At 34.4% G+C, this 26,546-nt stretch overlaps 1 protein-coding gene across 2 annotated transcripts in view; it reads right to left on the reverse strand.

The window, feature by feature from the left end:
- Positions 1–26,546, reverse strand: part of LanB2 (laminin subunit gamma-1) — a 197,545-nt gene that overhangs the window by 32,128 nt on the left and 138,871 nt on the right. For both annotated transcript variants that reach the window (XM_074171886.1, XM_074171887.1), the window contains 5 exons: positions 21,231–21,626; positions 17,744–18,189; positions 13,724–13,952; positions 10,569–10,778; positions 8,142–8,444 (listed from right to left, as the gene is read on the reverse strand). In XM_074171886.1, the coding sequence (XP_074027987.1) occupies positions 8,142–8,444; positions 10,569–10,778; positions 13,724–13,952; positions 17,744–18,189; positions 21,231–21,626 (1,584 nt within the window). The remainder of the gene's footprint in view (positions 1–8,141; positions 8,445–10,568; positions 10,779–13,723; positions 13,953–17,743; positions 18,190–21,230; positions 21,627–26,546) is intronic.

Below are 26,546 nucleotides of genomic sequence, written 5' to 3' on the forward strand. Positions count from 1 at the left end.
ATTTTTTAGAATTTGTATTTTTAAAACCATTCTTCAGATGATATTGTTTATATGGAGCATTCGTTATTTTCAATATTTTGGAATATACTTGACGAGTTTCTTCATTATCAACATCTTGTGGATTCTTCAAAAAGATCATATCATATAATTCTGGACTACCTGCGCATTCATATTTTTTCACTTTATTAGCATCCCAAAATGAAATGTTTCCATCTTTGAAATGTACCACTAGACTTCCCATTTTCAGCTTTTGTGTAATTGGATCCATACGTACGCCAAATGTTCCATCATATGCTGGATTTCTAGATTTTACATTATTCAAATGTTTCATCAAAACATCTTCACCACTTTCATTCATAACAGGTGAGATGTCAGGATCCGAGGAATCGATGTGGGACGATGATGGTGTTTCGAATAGAGTTGTTCTCATATCGTCTTGAAGTGTGCTCGTGTCACTATTCACAGATGATACACCATCAAAAGATTGTTTTCTTCTTATTGGAGTACTCATGGGATAATTTGAAGTAGATTGAACAGATCCACGATTTGGTGATAACACTGCTGATTTAGAAGTAGCGTTTGATGATAAAACATTCAATGGTTTCATTATGGGCTCATACAATCTTTCAAGTGTCGAACGATTTTCAATATTATCATTCTTGATAGAGTTGAATTTCTGTCTGACAGCTTCTGTTGTCTCTACTAGTTGACGTTTCAAATTCATTTCATTGTTTTTATGTTCAGAATCGTTTTTTGTATTCATAATGCCCTTTTTAAATTATAGCTCAATTCGTTGATGAAGTGACCTCTACAATATTCAGTGATCGAATAAGTTTCAAAAACAAGATCATGGGTATATAAAACTATCGAATCCTTTGCGATATCTACCTTCATCTATTTTTCTATCCTTATCAATTACTAGAAATCCATATTGATCCTCCCAGCATTTAACACACATCAATTGGAATTGTTTGAATGTTACATCGGGTGAAACATGATCTGAATAAATGTGATGTAAATTCGTCTCATCTTGTTTGAACATTATAATGAAATTGGTATTGTCACGCACTAACTGTTTGGGTACCCGTGAATATGTCTGTGCTAGATAAAAACAATCAATATCCTTATGACGTCCCATACAGAAATATGATCTAATAATATCTTGCTTTTCACATATCACATCATCGAAAATGAAAACAGAATTAGGCTTAGCGTCGGAGGGTTCCACTATTTCTGCATTATTGCTGAATGTATAAAAACCTAATCCTTTTATAGGTTCCAAAACACTTCGCAAGTACTGATATTTAGGTTGATTGAGTGACTTCGAATAGAGATACACATTTCTAAATCTCAATCCTTGTGGATGTGTTAATAGTGATATCATTGCATTCGTCTTTCCACAATTTGAAGGTCCTATAATGAGTCCTCGAACTGATGATGGAAGTAGTGGACCATGTCTGAATACTCTTTGTCCATTCAATCCACACCCAAATTTCTCATCTAGATTATCTACAGCAAACTTTTCTTTCTGTTTTACAATGCGCATCGTGCCGTGGTTGGAGACTATATAAATGTTATTAGCTTATTCATTTCAATGTGTACCATCAAACGATACGGACGTATTGAAAGTGATCGTAAAATTAAAAGAGGTTGTGGTTTTGTTAATGATTTAATAAACAAACTTCCTTTCGAATTACATCTACCTGGAGGATATCAATACTGTGGACCGGGTACAAAATTGAAACAACGTTTAGCTCGTAACGATCCTGGAATCAATAAATTAGATATTGAATGCAAAAAACACGATATTCAATATTCTAAGCATTCATCTGATCTTGCAGCAAGACATTTAGCCGACAAAGAACTTGAATACAGCGCTTGGGATAGGGTTAAATCAAAGGACGCGAGTATTGGGGAAAGAGCAGCTGCATTACTTGTCACCAACATTATGAAAGCGAAAAGACATATGGGCATGGGTTGTAGTACCAATAAGAAAAAATGTAAGAGGAAACAATCGAAGAAAAATAATATTAAAAAAGTTGCATTTGGTGCTGGGATAGTCCATAAAGTGCGAAATGTATTGAAGAAAGCTGGTGGGAATCAATTTGTGACGAATAATAGCAAAAAAGCTATCACTGTGGCATTGCAGGCGGCACGTAAATACCTTAAAGCTGCCGGTGGAAAGAAGAAAATCCGCACACCACGCATAATTCCTGTTCCCAAGATCGGTGGACTTTTACCATTGATACCAATTTTTGCTGGACTATCCGCACTAGGAAGTTTGGCGGGAGCCGCTGCTGGTATTACCAAGGCCGTGAATTCGGCAGAAGCCAGCAGAGCGGCTTTAATGGAAGCCAATCGTCACAATAAAACCATGGAGGCTGTAGCATTAGGCAAACACGGAAGTGGAATATATCTCAAACCATACCGTAAAGGTTTAGGACTATATTTAAAACCATACAAAGCCACAAACAAAACAAAAAACTGATTGAACCCCTACCTCAGAGGCCTCTTACTGATCTCGATCTCAGTTATTATGCACAAAAAATGAAAATTCCACATTTTCGTGGTGTTTTTATGCGTGATAGATTACCATCTTCAGGTCCAAAACAAAACGAGACAGCTATTGTTAATTTAGATGGAATAAGTGGACCAGGAACACATTGGGTGGCATATAAAAAATGTGGGAAAGAAATCACATATTTCGATAGTTTTGGATATCTACCCCCACCATTGGAATTGACTCGATTCTTTCGAAAATGTTCGAATGTAAAAATCAAATATAACTATGATCGACAACAGAAATTTAATACAGTTCTCTGTGGTCACTTGTGCTTGCAGTTTCTCTCTAAATAATTTTCCAAATAAAAATGGATTCAACACCAAAACTGGATCGGGAGGCTATCAAGGGAATGGGGTTTTCACTTAGAATGTTTTCAAAATATGGTACCTTGAAAAAAATGGATAAAGTGATGCTTGCAAATATGCCTAAGGAAGTGATACTTGCATGTGTTGCACATGAGATTGCATATGTTTGGGAAAAGTTGCCTAAGCATCTGCAAGATGACATCGATATAATGAAACATAGATATTGTTATGAGCACCACCACGATCAAAATTCAGATTCGGATGTTAATGATGGTCCTATACCTCGAAAATCAATGTGTTGTATTTGTAATATAGAGGATGTGAATATTGGTATCAATAAAAATGATACTTATTACAATACAACACCTTCCAAAAAGTGTAAATTGTCTCAAATGTGCTGTTGCTGTGTACAATAATAAATTGAAATGTGTTTCAAAATATTCATCAGTCATGTCACGAAAGTTCGAGCTACAAGCTGTCGGGACAAGTGTCTTGAGTGCGGATTTTTTTCCACCAATTGAATTGGATAGGAACAGTCGTTATGGATTAGGACTTTTGGGATTCTATGGATGCAATACAATCAATAATATAACTGAAGCTAATAACTTAGTTAGTTTTAGAATCAGTAATGACAACTCATCGATATCCCAAAAGTTGACAATTGAAATTCCATGTGGTGCTTACGAAATAGAAGAGATCAATGCCGTCATACAGAAACATATCATGTTCAGATTGTTTCATGATAAAAAACCAAATGATGTCGTTGCAGATGATATTTTCTATCTACACGCCAATAATAATACATTCAAATGTGAAATGCGATCCAAATATGAAATTGATCTGACACATCCAAATTCTATAGCAGAAATGATGGGGTTCGCTCATAGAATATTTCCACCAAATCAGATACATGAATCATCATTACCAATAAACATTACAACTGTGAGACTTATCCGCTTAGATTGCAATATAATATCTGGTTCATATATAAATGGTGAAGAATCTCACATTCTTTTCTCATTCGATATTGATGTTGAACCTGGCTACAATCTTACTAAAGAACCACACAGTATTATATATATGCCTGTCAGTCCAGAAGGTCGTCAATTGATTCACAACATTACAGTGCGTATTTTGGATGAAAAAAATAACCTTATCGATTTTGGAAGTGAAGAAGAGATTTTCATTATTTTGGAATTGAAGAAAATCGAATAACTGTTGTTATGGGTTTCATTTACAATAGACAAAATCGCATTGAACAATCCCAAACGAGTTGTACTATTAAAAAGAAAGGTGTGCATAAAAAGAAAAGTGTGCATAAAAAGAAGCTCATTCCACAAGTGTATGCTAAACAGTTAGCACATAACGCTCTGTCTGTGAGTGATCTTAAATTTTTGAAATCGATTGGATTGAAAGTGAGAAAATAACAATGGTGCTCGAAACAAACAGTGAAAAGTTGAATATATTCAATGAACCAGTGCTCGATCATTCTCTCATAAGTTTACATGAGCACACATATAAGCCCTATGGATCACCGCTATTCAGGAATTCGGATGAAATCAGAATTGCAATCAATAATCAAGATGTTATACTAGATATTGCCGACAGCTTCATTTACATAGAAGGTAAATTCACCCCCAAAGATGTAGCGAAAACATGCTATCTCTCGAATAATGCAATTGCATTTCTCTTTGACGAAATTCGTTATGAAATGGGTGGTGAACAAGTGGCTGTTGTTAGAAAACCTGGGATAACATCTACAATGAAAACCATGATATCATTTGGACAATCTCATGCTAACACATTATTGACATCTGGTTGGGGACTTTCACAATTGAAGCAAGATATCTTGGATACAAGCAGTCATGTTTTTAGTGGAAAACTACCACTGAAATATTTGATGGGTTTTGCTGAAGATTACAACAAAAGTATCTTGAATGCCAAACAGGAATTGATTTTGATTATCGCTCGATCATTCAAAAACTCGTATATAGGTGAGGTTGATGCTGATTTGGAAATAAATAAAATCGAATGGAAAATAAGACATATTGTACCAGATGATAAACACAAGCTCAAACTTTTGAGTAGAATAAACAAAAGCGGTCTGAATGCCAAAATCAAATTGGCATATCGTATGTGGGACCTCTATGAACTACCATCATTACGTGGGACTTCTTCAGACATATGGGCCATCAAAACAACTAATGCATTGGAAACTCCTCGTTTTGTCATCATCGCATTCCAAAGTACTACCACATCTGAAGATAGAACACAGGATATTACAAAATTCACAACTGCTGATATCAATAGTATTCGAGTATACTTGAATTCTGAAGTTTATCCATATGAGCGTTGGAATTTGAATTTCGATAAAAAACTTGATGCTCCTGCTTATTATGCTTTTGAGAGTTTCCAGCGAAGTTATTATGATAAAGATATGAGTGAACCTCTGATGGACATTGGGCAATTTAGAGAGAATCCACTATTCGTCATCGATTGTTCCCATCAACCGAATGCAACAAAATCATCAACTATTGATATAAAGATCGAGTTTGAGACGAGGAAGACCAAGTTTCCAGACAACACTAAAGTATATGCATTAATTTTGCATGATACAGTTTTAACATACAATGCATTGGATGGTTCAGTTCATAGCAGATATTGACACTTTTTTTCACTCTATCATATACTGTTTTATGATCTTTTTTTTATTTGTAACTGACTTATATCACGTATTGTATTTTATATCATATTTATTGTTTTGTAATCATTTTCTATTGTATTTCATGAGATTTAAATAAATAAAACATGAAAATAATACAAAGTTTTTTATTTGACATTATTTATGATTTACAGGAACATACAGACTATCTAAAATAACTTCTTCCTCATAATCATCATTTTCGCGACCATCTTCAATTTCCTCTCGATTTTCATCATTCAATTCAAAGTGATGAATAATCCATTCTGGCAAGTATGGTTGGAGGCTATACAGGAATCTTCTTAGGTTCAGTTCAATCATAACCTCACAAAGTTGCCACAATTCCAATTCATTATCCAAAAATTTGTTACAAACTTCTGCACCACTCCAATAGTTCTCAGCATCACGAAGGCATAATTCGATTTGTTTTTCATCATAGCATACACTCATATCATAATTGCTTGCATGTTCGGCTCCATCACCCAACACCTTCAATTTAGACGACAAATGTTGAACCGATGATTTGAGATCTACAACATCGACCCAATCTTGACTTGCGTACTGCATCCACATCTTTAAATGGTGGAACTGAAATCGAATAAAAAAAAACAATAAGCAACCTCCAATTTTTCAGTGATATAATACTCACATTCCCATTTTACTTGTAGTTACAAAGTGGGTGTATTCAACTAAGTTAGTAATGTTTATATTTCCATATAATTATCATCTAATATATGAATATTAATGAAACAATAAGAAATTCATTATAATTACTATTATTATTCAATCATATTGAATTTGACTAGAGTTAGCGTTTTCACACCAAAAAACTTTGTAAGCTATGACCTAAAGAAATTCGCTATAAATTATTACAATTATTATTCAATCATATTGAATTTAACTAGAGATCGCGTTTTCATGCCAGCAAAACTTTGTTGGCTCTGTCCTAAATACACCATCGTATATTTACCACCTGATGAGTTGATACAAGATATATCGTCATCACTGAATTGCAACGAAATACGTTTTGGTAGCCATGTTTTAAATAATTTATCATTGCTCACATCTTGCAAAGTTAATAAAATTGATTTACCAAATCGTGTAGAATAAGTTGACATATTTTTAATTATGTACACTTCATCAATTGGCAATGATGATAAGGCCTTTTGCTCTAGTATTTCAACCTCCTGTACAATCAAATTATTAATTTTATTCAAGTCTACTTTTGAAACGGACATGATGATAATATATATGAAAATATAAACAATTTCCAACAGACAAATACACTCACCGTCTTCCTTCTATTACGAACTGAATAACACTCTACCAATTGCTAACTGCTGCAGATATATTCGTCTACTGATTTCATAGTGTGCCAAGCATTTCTTTTATATTAAACAGTGCGAGTCACCCCCACCATGAAACCGTGAAAGGTTCACATTGCTAGTTGCTATCCACTAGAGATGCCTGACGTCACAGCCAAGCCCATCTCCCAATTTGATGCGAGTTGCCGGCACGAGCAAGCAGTGATCGTTGCGCTCTCGGAGAGGGCAGACGTTTGCACAGTCCTCGCCCGCCTGCGTGTCACCATCAATAGCGAGGGTAGGGTGATGCGTTACGTCACATCATTCACTGCTTCGAGAGCGATAGCCGAACAAGCAATTGTCGTTGCGCTCTCGGAGAGGCCAGACGTTAGCACAGTCCTCGCCCGCCTGCGTGTCACCATTGATGGCGAGTCTGGGGCGTTACGTCACATCCTTCACTACATCGAGGGAGGTGAGAGCAGACTGATGAATACGCATTACTCTGCCACACGTCGTGGAGTGAACATGTCGCTCTCTAGCCGTTGAACGGTTATTGCTGTGACGTCACTCCACTACTAACTTGGTGCCCTCACACCGATGGAGCATTCATTACTTGGAGGATCTTCGAAGTATGCAGACGTATGTTTGTACATAGACAAACAAGCACATGATGAAACCCTGTACCGTGCATTCTCTAACACACACACACACACACATACACACACAAAATCTCATATGAAAAAAAATCTGAACGATCCATGCACCAGACACTTCAAGGTCACAACGCCTTGACTTCACTGCACAACAAAAAAAAAGCAAATAACACGTCATATTGGTGGGGGGAGTATTAGAACCGGGAAAAAATTTCTGAACGATCCATACACCACACCCTTCAAGGTCACATCACATTGACTTCACCAAACAACAACCAATAAAAAAGCAATTAATACGTCATAGTGGTGGGGGGAGGCTTAGAACCGGCTCAAATCTCCTACTTGAATCAATTCTTTCAAGCTTTCCAACAAAAAATGTTATTTTTTTTTCAACCAGTAATATACTAGATACTATGGTACTGAATTGAATTTGGTGTTGGAAGATCAGGGATGTATGTAGTTTTACTTCTAATTCATGATATAATAATAATGAAAGATGAAGTAGAAATAGAAAATCAAGTATTTTGAATATACCTATGGGAGTTCATTTCGTATTATCAGCAAATCAGGTTTATAATCCACCCTCAGTGAGCATATGGAAAAATTATTTCATACCTGGTAAACATTCTTCACATTTCCGTCCACCTGTATTGTAGATACATTTCAAACAGGCTCCAGTTGTAGTGTTACAGTTTCCAATGGCATTGGGATCAATGTTTTCATTACATTCGCACTTCTGACATGGACTTGGAGGACCAAATCGCCCCAAAGGGTCGCCGAAATATCCATCCGCGCATGACTCGCATCTACGTCCAGTGTATCCCAAAGGACACTCAGTGCACATTGTTAATTGATCTTCGACCTGAATGCAGGCTCCTCCATTGGGGCAACCGCAGGGTTGGCAATCTGAAGGGGTTCCTGGCATTTGAAAATACGAATTAGTAAGAGGTAATGGGATCCCACACACCCTTCATATTTCATGGGCGTGAGATTACATAAAAATAATATATTTTGTTCATATACGGAATTGAACTATATAATTATACATACGTAACCCTTGGAAAATATACAAAACTTTCAAGTCCAAATTATCATTGAAATGAAATTGTTGAGTACCTAGTGTACAGTTCTGTATTCATTTCTATTGTCATTATATTTTATAATTATCGTCGAGATTTTCGTAAGATTAAAGCACTAAAATAATGATGTTATATTTTTCTGATGGAAATATTTATTGATATGAAAAATACTGTTTTCATCGAATTCAGACATACAGAGTGGTCCAACGAAAAGTATGCACCTTGCTTCTCTCCTTTTTTTTGTAATTTAACGCAAAAATGCTCGGATAGGTCAATTTTGCTTTTGAGGGGGACACATTTTAGATGTATTTTTCTACCTGTGCCTTCAACCCCCTAGCGAGGGTGGGTAACAACCCTAAAATTTTAAATGGAAAGTGGGGTCGAGTGATATATCATTTGCTCGATATGAGCAAATGGAAGGTGAAGATACACTATAAAAACACACACTTTTGTCTATTTTCCCAGAAGTTTTATATTTGTTGACTAGTTTCGGTCATTACAACATACTAACTAGATTATATTCAAATCTGAGTATTCATAGCTACATTGTCTATACCTATCATAAATAATTTGATACCTACATTGTCTTTACCTGGGATAATTTTAAACAATAACAGTATATCGATAAACATAACAATTTTTTTTTTATAAAATGTAGGTTTTGGAAACTGGGTTATAGGTTCAGAAGAAGTCTATTGTTTAGATCAAGTTGTTTCTTTGATTTGTTTATTTCCATAGATTTCAACAAATTCATCATTTCCCCTTTTTTGCATGTATGGAGAATTTTTAAATTATATTTATCTATTTTATGTTTTGAATTTTGAAGATATTCATACATCAATGATTTTTTATCCGAAATGAGATTTTCATGGTACCTTATATCAAAATTTCCACCAGTTTGGCCTATATATATATGGCGGGTCATTCACCACATTCTAGTCGATATATACCAGATCTCTTCCCTTTGTCTAATTTAGGATTGGCATTAAATGAATGTTTCCTAAATTTCCGTTGGATGAGTATGGTTTTGTGAAAATTGTATATAGTGCTTTCCTTACTGATTTTTGTTGATTTTTCATTATAATGTTGTTAACTAGAGTAACAGGTATTTTGTTATTAACCGCTATTTGTTTAATGATTACGATTTCACTTCGGAGGTTTTGATTAGAAAGGGGTATTGTGAAAGCCCTATGTATCATTGACCTGAATGCAGACAATTTCTGTGAAATCGGGTTGAAAAAGTCAAAAGGTATTGTGCAATCTGTGAATATGTTTTTTCGGAAAATATTAAAGTCAAATTTATTATTATTTTTGAATATTGTCAGATCTAAAAAATTTATCTTATTTTTCAATTCTATCTCTACGATGAATTTGATTTTATCGTGTAGACTATTGAGGAATTTCAAGTAATGAGTTATTTGTCTCGTTGAACCATCGAAGCCTACTAATATATCATCTACATATCTGAATATGTTCATGGAAAAGAGAGTTATTTAAAATTAGATTATTCTCTGAATTATTTATGAAGATATCTGCCAGTAACTGACTTAGCAGTGATCCCATCGGTAGGCCTAAGTTTTGTATATAAAATATGTATTATTGAATTTAAAATAGTTTTGTTTTAAAACACATTCCAAAACACTCCACCTTTACATTCAAATATTTTCATAGCATGAATTTCATAATTACTCAGTGCTCCATTGAAAAAAACTATTATTGTTCATCAATTCTCATTTGTGAAATATCAGATTTTAAAAATAGCATATTACAATGTACTCAGTTGAGTATTCAACGTGAATACTATAACGGCTATATTCTTCAGGGTGAGGTAATAATAGCACTTATCGTCCTGTCTTGTGGCAATAGGTTGCAATGAATGAAGGCATAATATCATTAAAGAGTTCATTGGTACCAAATAGGCAAATAAATATCTAGGCAAGAAAGGATGTCTGGGAAATTTTACCTGCTAATGCGTTACCGTAGTACCCCTTTGCACACATTTCACAGTTTTCTCCTATAGTATTGTGTTGACAAATGCATTTTCCAGTTTCGGAATCGCAGATACTAGCGTGGTTGTTACAGTCACACGGTACGCACGGCATAAAGGAACCACCCAAAGATGGTGAATGTCTGAATCCAGGAGCACAGGACTCACAGAACTGTCCCACGTAACCTAAAACGAATGAAATTTTATCTTAGGTACCGATGATACCAAATGACCTCTCATGTGCAAGTCTCAGTTTTCACTTTATATAGATATTTCAAACTTTTGTTAGATTTTGTACTAAAACACACGGAGCGGTTTCTGCCGAGTCGGCAGCCGACTCGGCTGCCGAAGCGGTGCATCCTTTATGGCAGTTCTATTGAATGAAACAGACGGTGCGTCAACGCGCGGTTCGTGATGGCGGTGGCAGCGCGTATCCTGCTGGCCATCATGCACCGCGCGCGGGTTTACGACTGTAGTCGGCACATCAGTACATGTTTGCTTATGGGACTAAACACACGTAAGCGGTTTTGTGGCGGTTTTTGTTATTAACAAGTAACTCGGCGTTGTCAGACCAGTATGGAAACTTTGGACGTTGAGAAATTAATCAATGAGATTCATATTAAACCAGCGATTTGGGATATGCGTTCAGAGGATTATTCCAACAAAATAAAAAAGAAAAGTTCTTGGGAAGAGGTAACCAATGCCTTTGTTGATGAGGGTGCTGCAGTGGAGGAGAAAAGACAAATGGGTAATTACATGAAAACTAAATTTATTTATCATCATCAGTATTTAATTATACAGGGTGTTTCAGTTTGTTCGTTCATAACTTCAGTAAACGATAGAACATATCAAAATAATAAAAGTATTTTCTATAACATTTTTCTCTAAACGCTTCGTTTTCAAGATACAGGGTGTTAAACTTTTAAAAAAATATCAATATTTATTTATTATCTCCCAAATAAGTACAGATTTTTTATTTAAATTTTGTATCCTTCAGTCATAATAAAAGACCAATATTTTGATGTTCCAAAAATTTTCCTTGGAAAAGCAATGGCGTAGTTATGGGCTTCTGTCTGGATTATATTATGACTAAGTGTACAAAGTTTGAATAAAAAATGTTTATTTGTTTGGGAGATAACGAATAAATAGTAGTACGGAAAAGTTATATGTCTAGCATGTGTCCATAACAAAATTCTTGGGTGACTAAACTTGCTGTGGATTTTCCAATTCTAAAAGCATAGTGCAAATCGACAAATGAATTGCCAGTAGCTAGGTACCTGAAATAAAAGGGTACTTATTAAATAAAGCTTTTTTTTTCAGGCATTTTGCTTCAAAAAAAATGGAAAAACATAAGGGTACGCCAGAGAATTTAAAGAAAATAAAGGAAAGTCAGGACAAGGACGAAAAGTCGAAAGTTCCTATATGTACGCCAACCAATTGGGCTCTTTGTCAGATGTAATCCAACGTCGCCCCACAGATACATCTATGGATGAGGGGGCTCCTCTATCACCAAACAGTCAGGGTGAATCTGCGTCAGAAAGTCCTGCTGCAATACATGATAACTCTCCTACTGTTCATGTCGCCAAAAAAAGAAAAGGAAACACATTGGAAAAAAAACTTGTGGAGGCCCTTGATAATCATAGTATTCGTCAAAAACAAAAAGCACAAACAGTAAATTCTGAAGAAGACGACGATAGATTATTTTTGTTATCATTAGTGCCTTTTATGAAATCCATTCCCCCACACTTTAAATTTGCTGCGAGAATGGACATTATGCAAAGCATAAATAAATATAATCCCATACAGTCACCAGCCCCCTCTGTATACTCACCACAATTACCGTATAACCAAATTCGCACCCAGGCTCCAAGCCACCAATCTGGAATACTACATCAATGGCAATATTTAAATCCACATGCTGGACCTTCCGGACTTCTAGACTTCAACCAAAGTCCTTCACAACAAGAGCCCCAAGCTGGGCCTTCTGGGATTCAGCGGCAGAGTACTGAATCCCCTTTGATGTCGCCTGGAAGCTCGTATTCCCAAGATACGGATATAACCCAATTATTTCAAATGCTATTTTGCTAAAAAACATGATAATATAATACTTTTTTAAAAATGAAAATATTTTTTTTAGATTTTATTTATTTATCTTACCTTGAAGTTATAAGAAGCTTTTCTTCTACTGGTATGCTTTCCCTCATGGTAGTATTTCTTTTTGAACATGAATCTTTAATTATTGACAACAATTCTTGGAATGTTCCTCTTGACATTCTGGTAAAATTAAATAATTTATCTGGATCTCCGTTAAGTTCGTCATACAGTGTGTAAAAAAATCCCCTATTTTTCCTCTCATTTATTATGGGATGTATCCAATATTTGTGTTTCTTTTTTTTTCTTAACTTTGTTATATATTAAGCCTGCAGTTATTAGAAAAAGCAAATCATCATCACTGTCAGAAGAATTCATACTTTATGCCAACGATGCGAACCACTCAGATACAACTAGACAACTGCGAAAGATGTCTCGATAAAAACGTGTCGGTCGTAAGCTGCGGTGACGCCTCATGTGTTTTGAGCCGCTTCTCTGCCGAGTCGGCGCCGACTCGCCAGAAACCGCTCCGTGTGTTTTGTCTCTTTGATATAACTTTTGCATTCTCATAACTTGAAAAAAAATTAACCGATATGATATTCATCATTCAATGAAAATCATTCAATGACTATACGAGGAAATAAAATTATCTTACATATGAACTTGATTGATATTTAGCAAACTCAAAATAGACCGTCTACTTTGAGTCTACTATAGACGGTATGGTTCTTAAGGATTCTACGCAAGGACGTTGATATTGTTGATATCGTTGACATCGACCTGAATAAAAATCTATCTATCTATCTTCCTATGTATCATTGTAGTAGATAGATTATTATCTTTGAAATATTGTGAGTGGTAATCTTTAAACTCACTCAATGGAACTTCTACGATATTATTATGATAATCATCAACATCATCACCTTTGCAGTCCATTATATTTCCGAACTGTTAACTTTTCTTAATAAAAAAGTGAGTGTTATACAAGTTTGTCATTCTGGAAAAATGATTTTGTTGCATCGAATTGATAAAATCTATACCTGCAGGGCAATCACATGATTCAATCCAGTGTACGGGCATTCCTGCTACGCCTCTCAAAGCCGTCTCCAATTTCACATCATCTAAGAATCCTTCCCCGTGATAGTTGTAGATACCTTTGATCCTGATAGAGGTTAGATTGTTCAGTAGGGAGATAAAAGCTCTGGAAGACAGTCTTGGTTGCCATCCATAGTCAGGATGTTCATGTAGTACGAAACTGAACTTCTGCCTCTATAAATGTCAATAAATTATTGTTTTTCATATGAAAATAGATTTGATATTGGTCAAAATTCTAGAGGAAAACTTTGCGTTGTGAATATACAAACACAACGGAAGCAAGTATTCTGCTCAAAGACAACGAGACCACTGATTATTTGATTATAATAAGGGAACAGTAGAAACAGTTCAAGCTTTTACCTACGAGAAATTTGTGTATTGGTTTCCAGTCATGAACAGAAAGTTCAGCTCAAACGAATGGAATCTTCCCCCGTCATTTTTAAAAGTCTACTTTCAGAAGTGAAAGCTTTTCTGATCAAGAGAAAGCGATTTCTTTGTAATTCAAAGTTCGTAAAAAAATTTCATTTCATTTACATTTTTCGTTAGATGTGTACGAGTATCTTGTTTAATTTAACATAACATAATATAATTTTTATTCATGAAAATCGTTTCTTCTATTACATTTTTTCTGCTGATGGCTTTAAGATATTCAGATAGATACATAGATCTTTATCGTCTAAAATGTAATACATTTTCTGTGGCTTTTTTAATGTTTATTTACTGAATGTATACTCCTGTTTCTTTTAATTGTTAATTATATGTGTGTATGAGAGCAGACGTATGCGCATATCACCCAATTAGATATTCATATTTGGAGTTATTTTATCTACTTACATCACCTCAATCATATACACTATTTTGTACTTTTTTCTTAGTGAATGAAGATGAATAAACATTTTGTCGAAAAAGGGTGTCATGTTTATAAATACATAAAATGTTAAAAATATATAAAATGTTTTTTAAAGACTATATAGCGTGACTCACGGTCGATGGTATTTTAATACTTTTTTGTTAATAATGTCCTATACCGATCTCTATCTGTTTTCGAGATAAAAAAATAAATTGTGCTAAATATGGTCCAAAACATAGCCTTGATTGAAATTGAGTACATCAGTACTCTCAATTCATGAAAAGCATTTTTCACCATCTTTCAATTCATCGAGTAATATACAGGGGGTTTCATTTGAAAAAATGAACTTTCGACTACTTTTATGCACAAAGGAAATAATAGTAATTTTAGCACGCCTTGTATGATATGGAGTCGACTTCTTGGTGTTATTTTAATATTTCGAGTTTGTCCAAACTATCATCAAAATATCAACTTTTCATGAATTGAGAGTACTGATGTACTTAATTTCAATTAAGGCTATGTCTTGGACCATATTTAACACAATTTATTTTTTATCTCGAAAAAAGATAGCGATAGGTATAGGACATTATCAACAAAAAAGTATTAAAATACCAAAGCGATTCCAAAAATGTATTAATATACGGCGTGTTCCATTTAAAAAAATAAAGTTCCTAGGACTTTTTGATTGAAGTGGCAACGCCGCAATGCTAAAAATATTTTAGATCGATAGAACAGGTAAGGAAATGTGAGAGGTGAAATTTTCAGAAAAATCATGCTTTGCGTTTTCCAGAAACATCTAACCTACCATCGACCGTGAGTCGCGCTGTATAGTATTCACAAAAATTCAGTGGAAGTTGAAAATGACAGACAAAAAAAACAATAAAAAAATATCAAATATAAGAAAAAATTTACAAATATGTTATCAGCTATAATATCCCAAGGACATTGATAACTAACGAAATAATTTTATCACAGTTTTCGAAAGCACGTTATTTGGTAACATCCCGACGCCGAAGGCGGAGCAGCACCTAAGCAAGCAGCAACTTCACCACCTCTCCAAGCCAATTCCACCGCTGCTATGTGATAAAATTTGCGTAGGAGTCCTATAGGGGTATTTTCATCCCAAAAGTTTATAATTTTACTCATTTCATTTGAAGTTAATGGTACTGAGCTTGTTTTGCGTTTAGAGGGATCTGTTTGTAAATTTCTTCGTGCTGCGTCGCGTGCATTCCGCGCTTGTTTGAATGCAACACTTTTAAAGGGGTCTAGCATGATATTATACTTCTTGTAATACTTTTCTTGTAATAATTTGCTTGTTATATTCCATACGGTTTTAACAGTAGCCTCCTTAAACCCTGTGCTATCCTTTTTTCTCATATTAATCGCCCAATCCTTGAGTATTAATGCAAGCTCTTCGAGAGTACGATTTCCATCCAATTCATATTTTCTGGCGTCACAAAACTCCATAAATATTTTCCAAGTGTATTTTTTACTATTGACAGTATTTTTTGGTGTATTTTCTTCAATGATTTTGTCAATTGCCGCATCATTTTGAACACCAAAGCGAGGAAGTGACATTTTCGAAATAAATTGAATTACTGAAATGTCAAACAACTTTATTGTGTTGGTTGCTTAGCAATGTCATGACATAAGTGATAACTACCCGTGAAAACTATCCATGGGTAGTTATCAGTGTAATGATGGTTTCATTGGTTATTTCGACACACATGACTAGAAATAGACAAATTTGATAGGATAATTTTTTTGGCAAAAAATTTTCAATAAAACAACACAATTTTAAAATTACTTGACATAAATCGTAATATACATCAAGGTATACCGAATTACTAGAATAGTCTTCCAAACTGTAGAAGAACTTTACCAAAACAAGGGTCTTTCTAAAATTGTTAATTTCATTAACTCATGTAATATGTTTTAGTATATGAATATATATTTGTCTACTTCTATAGATATGAGACTGCCTGGTCAAAGATGATGTAGGCAACGGAAGGGCAAGTTTTTTATCGCTACGTAGACGTTTCTGTATGGCTTTCAAACTTTTCTTTATGCTTGTGAAGTAGCAGACAGCCTCTAGAATGAATATTTCAAATATTGTGATATTTTATTTCTAAAGAAAAAAGGCCTACACGAGTCACTAGTCACGAGTCAACTAGAATACTATTCTCGAAGATCTTTTCTGAATAACGAATATACTCTGCATCAAAATCTGACTGCCAAAGTTTCCATTTATTATTTCACCCCTCTTGTGATGAAACTATTATTGCTTTTCACACTGCTCAATTCTGCATCAATTATATACCCTATATATAATCTACAAGTCTTTGTGAAGAGTTTTTATTGAGAAGTAGAAATATTATGAATATGTTTTTTCGCCAAAACAGCATTGTTGAAATGTATGAACTTGTCAATTACCAATCTGAAATCAATATTAAATATAAAGAGCCGTTCATGATAAATTTGTACCATATGAGAAGTCAATCGCTCATATACGTAATGTTGAGAAAAGCACTCAAAATGAACGACGTTAGTCATCCCCAGAATCCACAGAAACAATGAATAAATACAATGAAATCGACAAATATTCTGATGAAGAAAAAATGCTGAATAACCTACTATGATAAATAGTGTTCTACTCAAAAACGAACAAAGTAACGACTACTTCTGGTATAACCAGAAATGCTAATATCTCGAGGATATTTCTGCTTGGTTGCTTCTATCGACGTTAATTTTCTGTAAAGTTTTTGGAATATTGATATTTATAGATTTCTAGATGGAATACTTATATCTCAACCAGAAGTCAATGCATATTATATATAGTATATACGAAGTCAATTCGAATGCTACGAAAACTAAATAGTTAACGAACGTCGGCAGTTTCTTTGTATGGCATAGGCGGTGTTGTAAGGTTTTATATGGTATTAACTGATGTACTAACGCTGTACATTAGTCTTTTATTCAGCTGTTCGAATTGATTTCGTATAGAATATACACGCTTGTATTCTCTTACAGAGCATTCAACAGACACATGAAAACTACTTAAAGTTTTATATTGAGGTTTGCTGAGATTGCATAATTATGATATTGAAATGATTACCTGAACTGATGGTACTCTATTCTGCTGTGAGAAGATTGTATTGGTCACGCTTATACCTCCACCTTCCAAAATTATATCTGCAGCTGATGGTACCGCTCTATTGTCATTAATTCTTAAAGTAAACTCCAGTTTTTGGTTATAAGAAGCTCTCTGATCTCCGAGAAATCTCCGAGGAGCCACAAAATAGATTACTTCATCATTGAAGGCCTTCACACCTATGCTTCGAGTGTAGGGATCATATTTCAGGTTCACATCATCTCTCATTTGATTGTTGGCAGTCCATTTTTCATCGCTTCTTGAAAATGAGGACTCGATAACGTATTTAGAATATCCCGTTGCAGACTTGCAACTGGATGAGTGACCAAAGCAAAAACATGGTGTACATCCAAATTTATTTTGATATTCCAGGTTGAAGAAACCAGGTTTACATTCTCGGCATCTTTTTCCTAAATGAAATGATTTGAGGATTATAAAAATTAGAGAACATAGGCAATTGTTGTATTTTTCAATCACACATCTATCAATTATACTAATCAAGTATAAAGTGAAATAATTATTAATAATAATACCGATATGAACATTCATTTATAGCAAGAAACATACAGTGTTTATAGAGAGACAATGACGATAATTTTTTAATTTGGTCAAGGGAACAATTTTAAATAACAAGTGAATTTCTAGATTTCTTGGTATATATAATATTTAGGTTGGTTCAAAAAAAGTTAATTTGAAAATACACCTTATTGCCACATTTTGCAAGCACTTGAGAGGTTTCAGAATAAAATATTTTGCAGTGTACCAAACAGATATCAGATATTGAATAATCGGATAGATTAGACTGAAATATATCATTTCCAGATATTTGATTGATTCAAACGATACTTATTCATTATAGGATTACGACTACTTCAGATTTTTTTCCTGATACTTCGGACATGTTTGTTTCGTGTATTCTACTATAGAAGTGATATACAAATACTAATATAATTCCTAATGAATCTACATGAATACGTTTATCAAAATGTAACGCTATCTCATGAATAACTAACCACAGTGAAATCAATTCGAAATCATATTCCATATTTATTTTAATTTTATATTCATGATGAAATGTGGTAGTATCATTAGCATATAGTTTTATACTATCTAGCAATTGCAATTTTGATAAATAATCAACAAATAAAACAGGACCAAGGACAGAACCTTATGGTACACCACAATTAATGTCTCTCTTTGAACATAACATACGAAACCATATCTCGTAATGAAGGTAGTGTATTTTTATTATATAATTCTGTAACATTCGATGCATAACTTTTTCTCACTCTGCATTTTTTTTGGGTATAATCCAGTTACAGATAAATTAACGAATCAATGAAGCTGAATGTGATTCAATCATTCTGAACTCCCCTCACTAACTTTGTCAAATCCCTGGGCTTTTCTGAGAACCACATTTCAAATTACATATTTAATTTCTTGGTTACTTGTTAATTCTAAGAAAATTGGTTCTGCGGTGGAATTTTCTGGTTTGTCTTGAATATCTGCCATAACTTTTGATTACCAGGGTCCCATGTTGACAAAGTAATATTTAAAATATTTCCATTTTTTTTATATCCACTATTATACTCGTATACTATAACCAACCTTCAGCTGATCTATTCGATTTCTGTTTTCTTGTGTATTGTTGAACAGAAGAATAATTATTATTTTCCACATAGTTTGAAATTGTTTGTGAAAATTGGTACTTTCAGTATTAATCTTCTGACTTTTCCATGAATTTCATTTTATAGGTTGTAAGACTCGATAATAGTTACATCATTCAATTTTTGTCTTACAATCAAGTCTTGGATTTTATTTACATTGGTCTGATGTTTCAAAGAACATTTTAATTCATCAAGTAGCCCATCAGGATTAATGAAATTCAGTTGAAAATCATTCAGTTCATTTGTTTTTACAAACTGAGTGGGCATACTTAAGGACTGGCTTTATGCCCACTCAATTTGTGAATTTTTTTCCTCATACGAGGAATTGGTCAAATTTCGGATATTCGGTTAGTTACCTCGTTCACAAGCAGATAGGGTGATGACAAACTTGTTGTTTGTCATTTGCTTCAGCCTAGTTCGAGGAATGATAATCTGAAGAAATTCGATTTTCAATTATCGGAAATCATCGACTTGATGTTGATGATAGACACTACCGTGTACTGATGGATGGCCAACCGGTTTGCAAGTGTGTTCCAATAATTGAAAATCCCTTTGTGGTATAAGCTAGGGGAGTAGTTGTTTTCTGATAGGTGTCAGTCCATCAACCTACATTAACCTACATATTTGAAATCGTATGATTTGAGAAAGATCTGGTATTGTTTACTTCTTTTTGATGATTTTGTTACAAAGTTGAAACTTTAAGATCATAGTCACGATGAAGTTTCTTCTTTACTTATATATTTCTAATGATCTCCTTCAATTGTATCGAAAAATGGTATAGTGTCATACCACTACACATCTTAATGATATATTCCATATATCAGTCTCGATCTCCCAATATAAAATTGAGTATTTTTTAGATCGAGCTGTTTTCAAATGAATTTGGTCAAGATATGTTTGGTTTATTGGTAATACGCCTGAGTATATGACAGATGTTCAATATATTTGTGTATGCGAAATGATCCATAATTCACACTTCAGAAGATGAAAGCGTATACCAGAAAATGAATGGAAAACTCCACAGAATTTCAGGAACAGTTTATATGAGACTTTTTTTGATTAGGTACATATCATTACTGACAGAAGTTATGACTCCTGTCTTTCACAGAATTATTATTATAAGTAGTATTATTATTGTTATCATTGTTCTGTCACCTCCTGTTTCATAAAAAAGATTATAAAATATTGTTGACATTCTTTAAAACAGCAAAATTACATGAAGCGGTAAATGTGCAAGATGTACATTATTGGTACGACTGGAAATCACATGCATTTCAAGAAGGGCATATACGGAAGATGAATGTTTGGACGGGCATTCTGGTTAACTCAACTGATATTATGTACATGATAAGCTGATTCCACAATTATCAAAATTGGTGAATAGCTAGCCTGGTCTTTCAGAAGAGTCTGCCAGGCTACCTGTAATGACACCTAAACATTTTTTCGTGGTGATATATCAAATCTGGAGTGTACGTTGAACAACCGTAGTATATTCCAGTACTCAAAATGTAAGAAATTATTTACATGTCAAGAAGTAAAGTCGTTAAGAAAAAGTTGATAGCACCCTAATGGCGACGAGTGAGGCTATACTTGAGCTTTCATCACTGAAAAGTTCTATCAATAATGCATTTTCATTAACTACCGTGATATGTTACCCGTTTTGAAAGATAAATAATTTTTAGATTATTCACATTGAAATTTTCCAATGAATCAAAATATGACGAGATAAAAATCCATTCCAATTGCTAATGTCAACTATATAGTTTTGTTAAACTCTAAACTACCTTCAACATTTTCTTTGCAGTAACAAGATCCTGAATATGCATCACACCTCGGTTCATTTCCAAAAGATCCCATTTCCGAACAGCCACAACTCTTGCATCCATGAGAAGAGAAATCGTAAAAATTAGTTTCGCAATGATCACATTTATCTCCCGCCACTCCGAAGTGGCATTGGCATTTTCCCTCAGCGTTGCATTGAAGACTTCTGGATCCTGTCGGATTACAATTGCATGGCATACAGTAACCATCTTCTCTCAAGTAGTAGTTTTCTTTACACGTTTCGCAACTAGCTCCATCACGATTGGCCCTGCAATCAAGGCAGTGACCTCCATGCCCAGTTTTCTCGTAGAGTTTTTCGTCAAAATAACAGCGGTTGGAATAGCCATTGCAGTTGCACTCTGAAAAAAATTGTTGTAGATATTTGACGAAATTACATTACATGGTTGAGAAACTTTGCTTCACATAATAATTGAAACGTTATGGTTTCAGATGATGCATCAATATTCCCAGTGAAGAATTCCGAGACTTCTGTTTAACCTATGAAATTTTCCAATATGCATTGCCTCTGGACATCCTGCTAGAAATGGTCTTGTGGTATGCAACATTCACGCATTGGAAAATGGGTTGAAAACCGTTCAGGATGATCCCTATTCAATTTATGAAGGAGTCTAGGATACTTTACTGTGATACAGAATAACACCTTTGCTTTGTGGAGTATCAGTAGAATTATATACACATCAGAAAATGTGGATTCGTTCTCAAATAGCTACCCATACGACACGCTTTTTTTAAGAATGAGAGATGGTCCAGGTCAGCATGTTCATAAACTACATGAATGTTTGGCATTCTAGAGAAGTTAAAAAGAAGCTTGATAAACTTCATTATTCAATTATCTCTTTGAGAAAGAATGTTTTTGGCTTTCTACTACTTCATCTTGTTACAAAAAAAAGAATGAGGGAATCTTCCAAAGAAAGGAAGGATGTAATCAATTTGAAAATAAGTAACTCTATACATGGATGTGTAGATCATGCAGACACAAACTGACAGAAAGTCCTCCTGAAACAGGTACTTTCATATAGGTAAACATTGAATTACACGAAAGAAAAAAATTCTTTCGAAACAAATACTTCTATATGAACACTGAATTATACAGAAGATACTTTTCTCTACTCAGTTTGTATTTCAAACATTCGTTGTAGAATAAAAAACCAGATATATTTCACATGAGTTCTACTTTGAATGAATGGTGACAAATTGTACTTACATGAAACACTGTCATTCTTACTGGTATACATCGATGTTTCGCCTTAAGGCACTTGTCCTTAGGCTCTTCAGTACCAAAGTGGATAACATTATAGAAAATACACACAATTCATTCATAAATTACGATTATCAATGTCACAGAATAAGCTCGATCTGCTTATGTCATCGATGACATCATAATAACATTCATTCACCTATTTGATTTGATCCCAGCGAAGAGGAATCTCATTTGAATTGAAGAGGTTATATTTTTAGGAGTGATTAATTTTTGGGAAAGAAAGTTTTTGGCTTTCTACTACTCCATCTTGTCTGCACCTGACACAGAGTCAGATGCTAAAAATGCAATACGCTCAAAAACAAAACCAGCATGGTTCAAGCAGAACTAGCTGGTATCACATTCGCCACAAAAGAAATAACCAAGAAAGGAATTTCTGGCAAAAACATAACAATCTGTACTGATAGTTGACAAGGCCTATAGGCCTCGAGCAGACAATTTAATACCTCAGGGTTAGGCTAGTACTAGAGTGCCACCAAGATTTAGCCAAATCCTCGGTAGATAACATTATCTTGGGGTGGATTAAAGCGCACGAGAGAAGTAAAGGCAATCGCATTGCCGACTCTTTAGCCAAGGAAGCAGCTAGACTAAGAATTTCAGGACCCAGTGATACCTACAGTCTGATGACTTCGACAAATGCGGAACCAGCCAAACGTCACACCCATGCTCAATCCCTAAAGAGATGGGATGGAATCAAAGGATGCTGTCTTGCCAGGATCACCCTGGGCGACCCTGGAAAGCTGGCGCCAAGAAATATCTGGCGATGACCAGGAAAAATTTACGCTCAACAGAAGAATTTCTGACTGGCCACTGCCAACTAAGAAACGCCTTTATTTTATGGGGCTAGTAGACACACCTTTATGCAGGATGTATGAACAGGAAGATGAAACTGTCAGGTATGTCTTTTGCGTGTGTATGGCGTTATCGTCAATAAGGAAGTGTGTGTTCGGCGAGTCTTGGCCTACACCTGCCGATATAAAGAGATGTCTTCTAGTGACCTGTCCATCTTCCAGAAAAGGACAGGATGGACGATGACCTAGAAGGACAACTCCTTGGGAGGATGTACAATGGGCCACATGTGGCCCAAGTGCTCTGGGCCTACACACACCCTCGCTACTCAACAGATACAGATCCTAGATTCAGGACAAACGGTAAAAATGCATATCAATCAACTATGATCAACTTTAGTTGCGAAACCACAGAAAATGGTACCATTCGGACCAAGTCATTCCTTCGAGGTTCCTCAGATACCTGCGAAACGAAGAATTTTTGAAATCGTCAACACTTCAATATTCTTCCAGAACCCACGAAAATAAAGCATGATCATTCCAAGCCGGATACCAAAAGGACCAAAGTAGCCGTGATAGCACCATCCTCCAGTACGACTTCATAAGAAAGACCATGGAGAATGAATCAAGTATCCAGGATTATGATGTACTGTACACTTGTTCCAGATTAGTGGAAAAGATTCTGATGATTCTTTCATCACTTTTTATAAATTTTTGATGAATCCAATTGTTATATTTGACATAAGGAATCAGTTGTTTGTAGAAATTGTAAATAATTTGTTTAATGTCAACTGTACTTTCGTGTTCTACATAAGATAAATAAGATACATAAGATAACATAAGATAAAAATTTACGAAAGGCATAGAATGTATCCAATACAAGCATGTCTCTCAAACACCAGAATTGCAACATTCTTCTCATCGCGCGTTTCACCAACAAAGTTGCCGTCTTTCGGAAATCAAGTAGACAGTCTACAGAAGATGAAGTATAGGTAACATCATTGAAAAATATTTTGTGAATATAATGTTTAACGAGGTGAGTGTGCTGTGAAGTATTGATTTTTCGTAGACGTAACGATAACTGGGGCATTATTTTGAATTGAAGTCTGATAATTTCATTCCCAAAAGAAGAATCTTTCGAATCTTTTAATTGCAGAATTAAAGTAATACTGCACCATCACATATAATTTCCAAATGTTCAGTCTATAAATCAATCAAGTTATATTCCATTTACCCATCGAGTCGAATGGACACTTAATTTTTTGTCGGTTGTTGCAGATAATTGGAGAGTTACGGCTTACTACATAAAATGAACAATAAAACCTTCATTTCAAACAAACACAATGAAAGGAATGAGCGGTACTCTAATGGTTTTTTAAAGCTTTACAATTTTTCTTTGTTTAAAATTATGAACGCGCATGATTGTATGGTGTGCGTGGAATGAAGAACACGATTAAATTGTTTTAGATCGTCCTCTATACTTTTCGGAAAGAATATTCTATGACACAAAAATTATTGAGATATACAATACCATGGTACCCAATACGATTATCAATATTTTGTCATCTTCAAACAAAAATGTAGGAAAATTACGAAGAAATATAGAAAAAATTTTACTACAAAATAAACTTTTTTCAAAAACGTGTGTGAAGTGAAGGTAAATCCTGTTGAATAAATGATAGTTTATCAAGCTTTCGCTTCTGTTAGGAAGCCTGTCCAGGGCAATGAAATTTAGTATAAGGCAATGAATTGAACATATAAATTGATGAAAAAAAGTGTCTTTTGAGAGTATCTTTTAAAAGTCTGTAAATAATTTTCGTGGCAACGTTAGTTAGAAACACCTTGTCAACTTGTTTTGTATATTACAATATTAGTTGTCAGTATTTCAATTTAGGTTTGAAGTTCGTTACCTTCAAGTCTGACAAATGGTTAGGTTAACGGAAATGCATAAAATAACAGTTTTACAAATGATCGGTTGAGGAGTTAAAACCCACACATAACAGGAAGTAGCTCGCCTATTTCATGAGAAATTTCAGCAGTTTCGCTTGATCATGAGGGACAGAAAAAAAACAGCAGCCAATGCAATAAGTGATGCTTCAGTTTGAGAAAAAACCCACAAACATCGAATAGACAGGCATCCACTACATTCAATGTTAGCCATACATCGATAGTAAACATATTAAAAGAAAATAAAATGCATCCCTATAGGATGATATCTACTCATGGATGACGATTTTCATAAAAGAGCTCATTTTCGTGAGCAAATGATGGACATGTTGGGTAACAATATCATCCAATTAGAAGACGTTATGTTTACTGATGAGTGTACTTTGTCTCTGAATGAGAGAACACACGCAATACCCTCAAAAGGTTAATGTTTGAACAGGGATTGTAGGAAACCATATCAGTGGTCCGTTTTTCATTGGCGGCAATTTGAATGTCGATAATTATTTGGCAATACACTTTAATATGATGTCACTCTAAGTTTATCAAATTTATATCATGATCCAGGAAACCCTCGAGTTACAGTGAATACGATATGGTTTCAGCAGGATGGAGCACCAACGCATTGCTAATTTAATATTCGGCAATACCTTAATAATACATTACCCAATCGTTGGATAGGGAGGCGAAGATCCTCTGAATGGCCAGTGCGAACACCTGTTCTTTCATAATTAGATTTAATTTTATGTGGAAATGTGAAGAGCAATATGTACAAAACTGAACCTTCAGATTTGAATGACTTCAGAGAACGAATAACGCTTGCGATTAGGTCGGTCACGCCTAATATCTTAAATAATGTTAGAAAACAGTTCAATTTGAGATTCGGATGTTGCCAAGATGTTCGCGGTGAACATTTTGAAGATATATATATACATATATATATATATCTATATATATATATATATATATATATATATATATATATATATATATATATATATATATATATGTATATATATATATGTATATTATTATGATACGAGGATATGATGATTGTTGTTGTAATATTATTTTGTTTTTCAGTTTTTAATACTTATAATAATCGTATCATAATAACAGTCTCAGAGGTCTTTTTTTATTATGATTTTATGAATTTCAATTTTGTTATTAAATAATTCTAGACTCTTGCACAAAGTTTATACTTTACCTTTTCACTCTTGTTTATAATGTTATAGAATTCAACAATCATTAAAATGAAAAAAAAAAGA

Source organism: Leptinotarsa decemlineata, unplaced genomic scaffold (genome assembly GCF_025532065.1).
Source record: "Leptinotarsa decemlineata unplaced genomic scaffold, Ldec_3_MD MMD2_tig00000035_RagTag_RagTag, whole genome shotgun sequence".
NCBI lineage: Eukaryota > Metazoa > Arthropoda > Insecta > Coleoptera > Chrysomelidae > Leptinotarsa > Leptinotarsa decemlineata.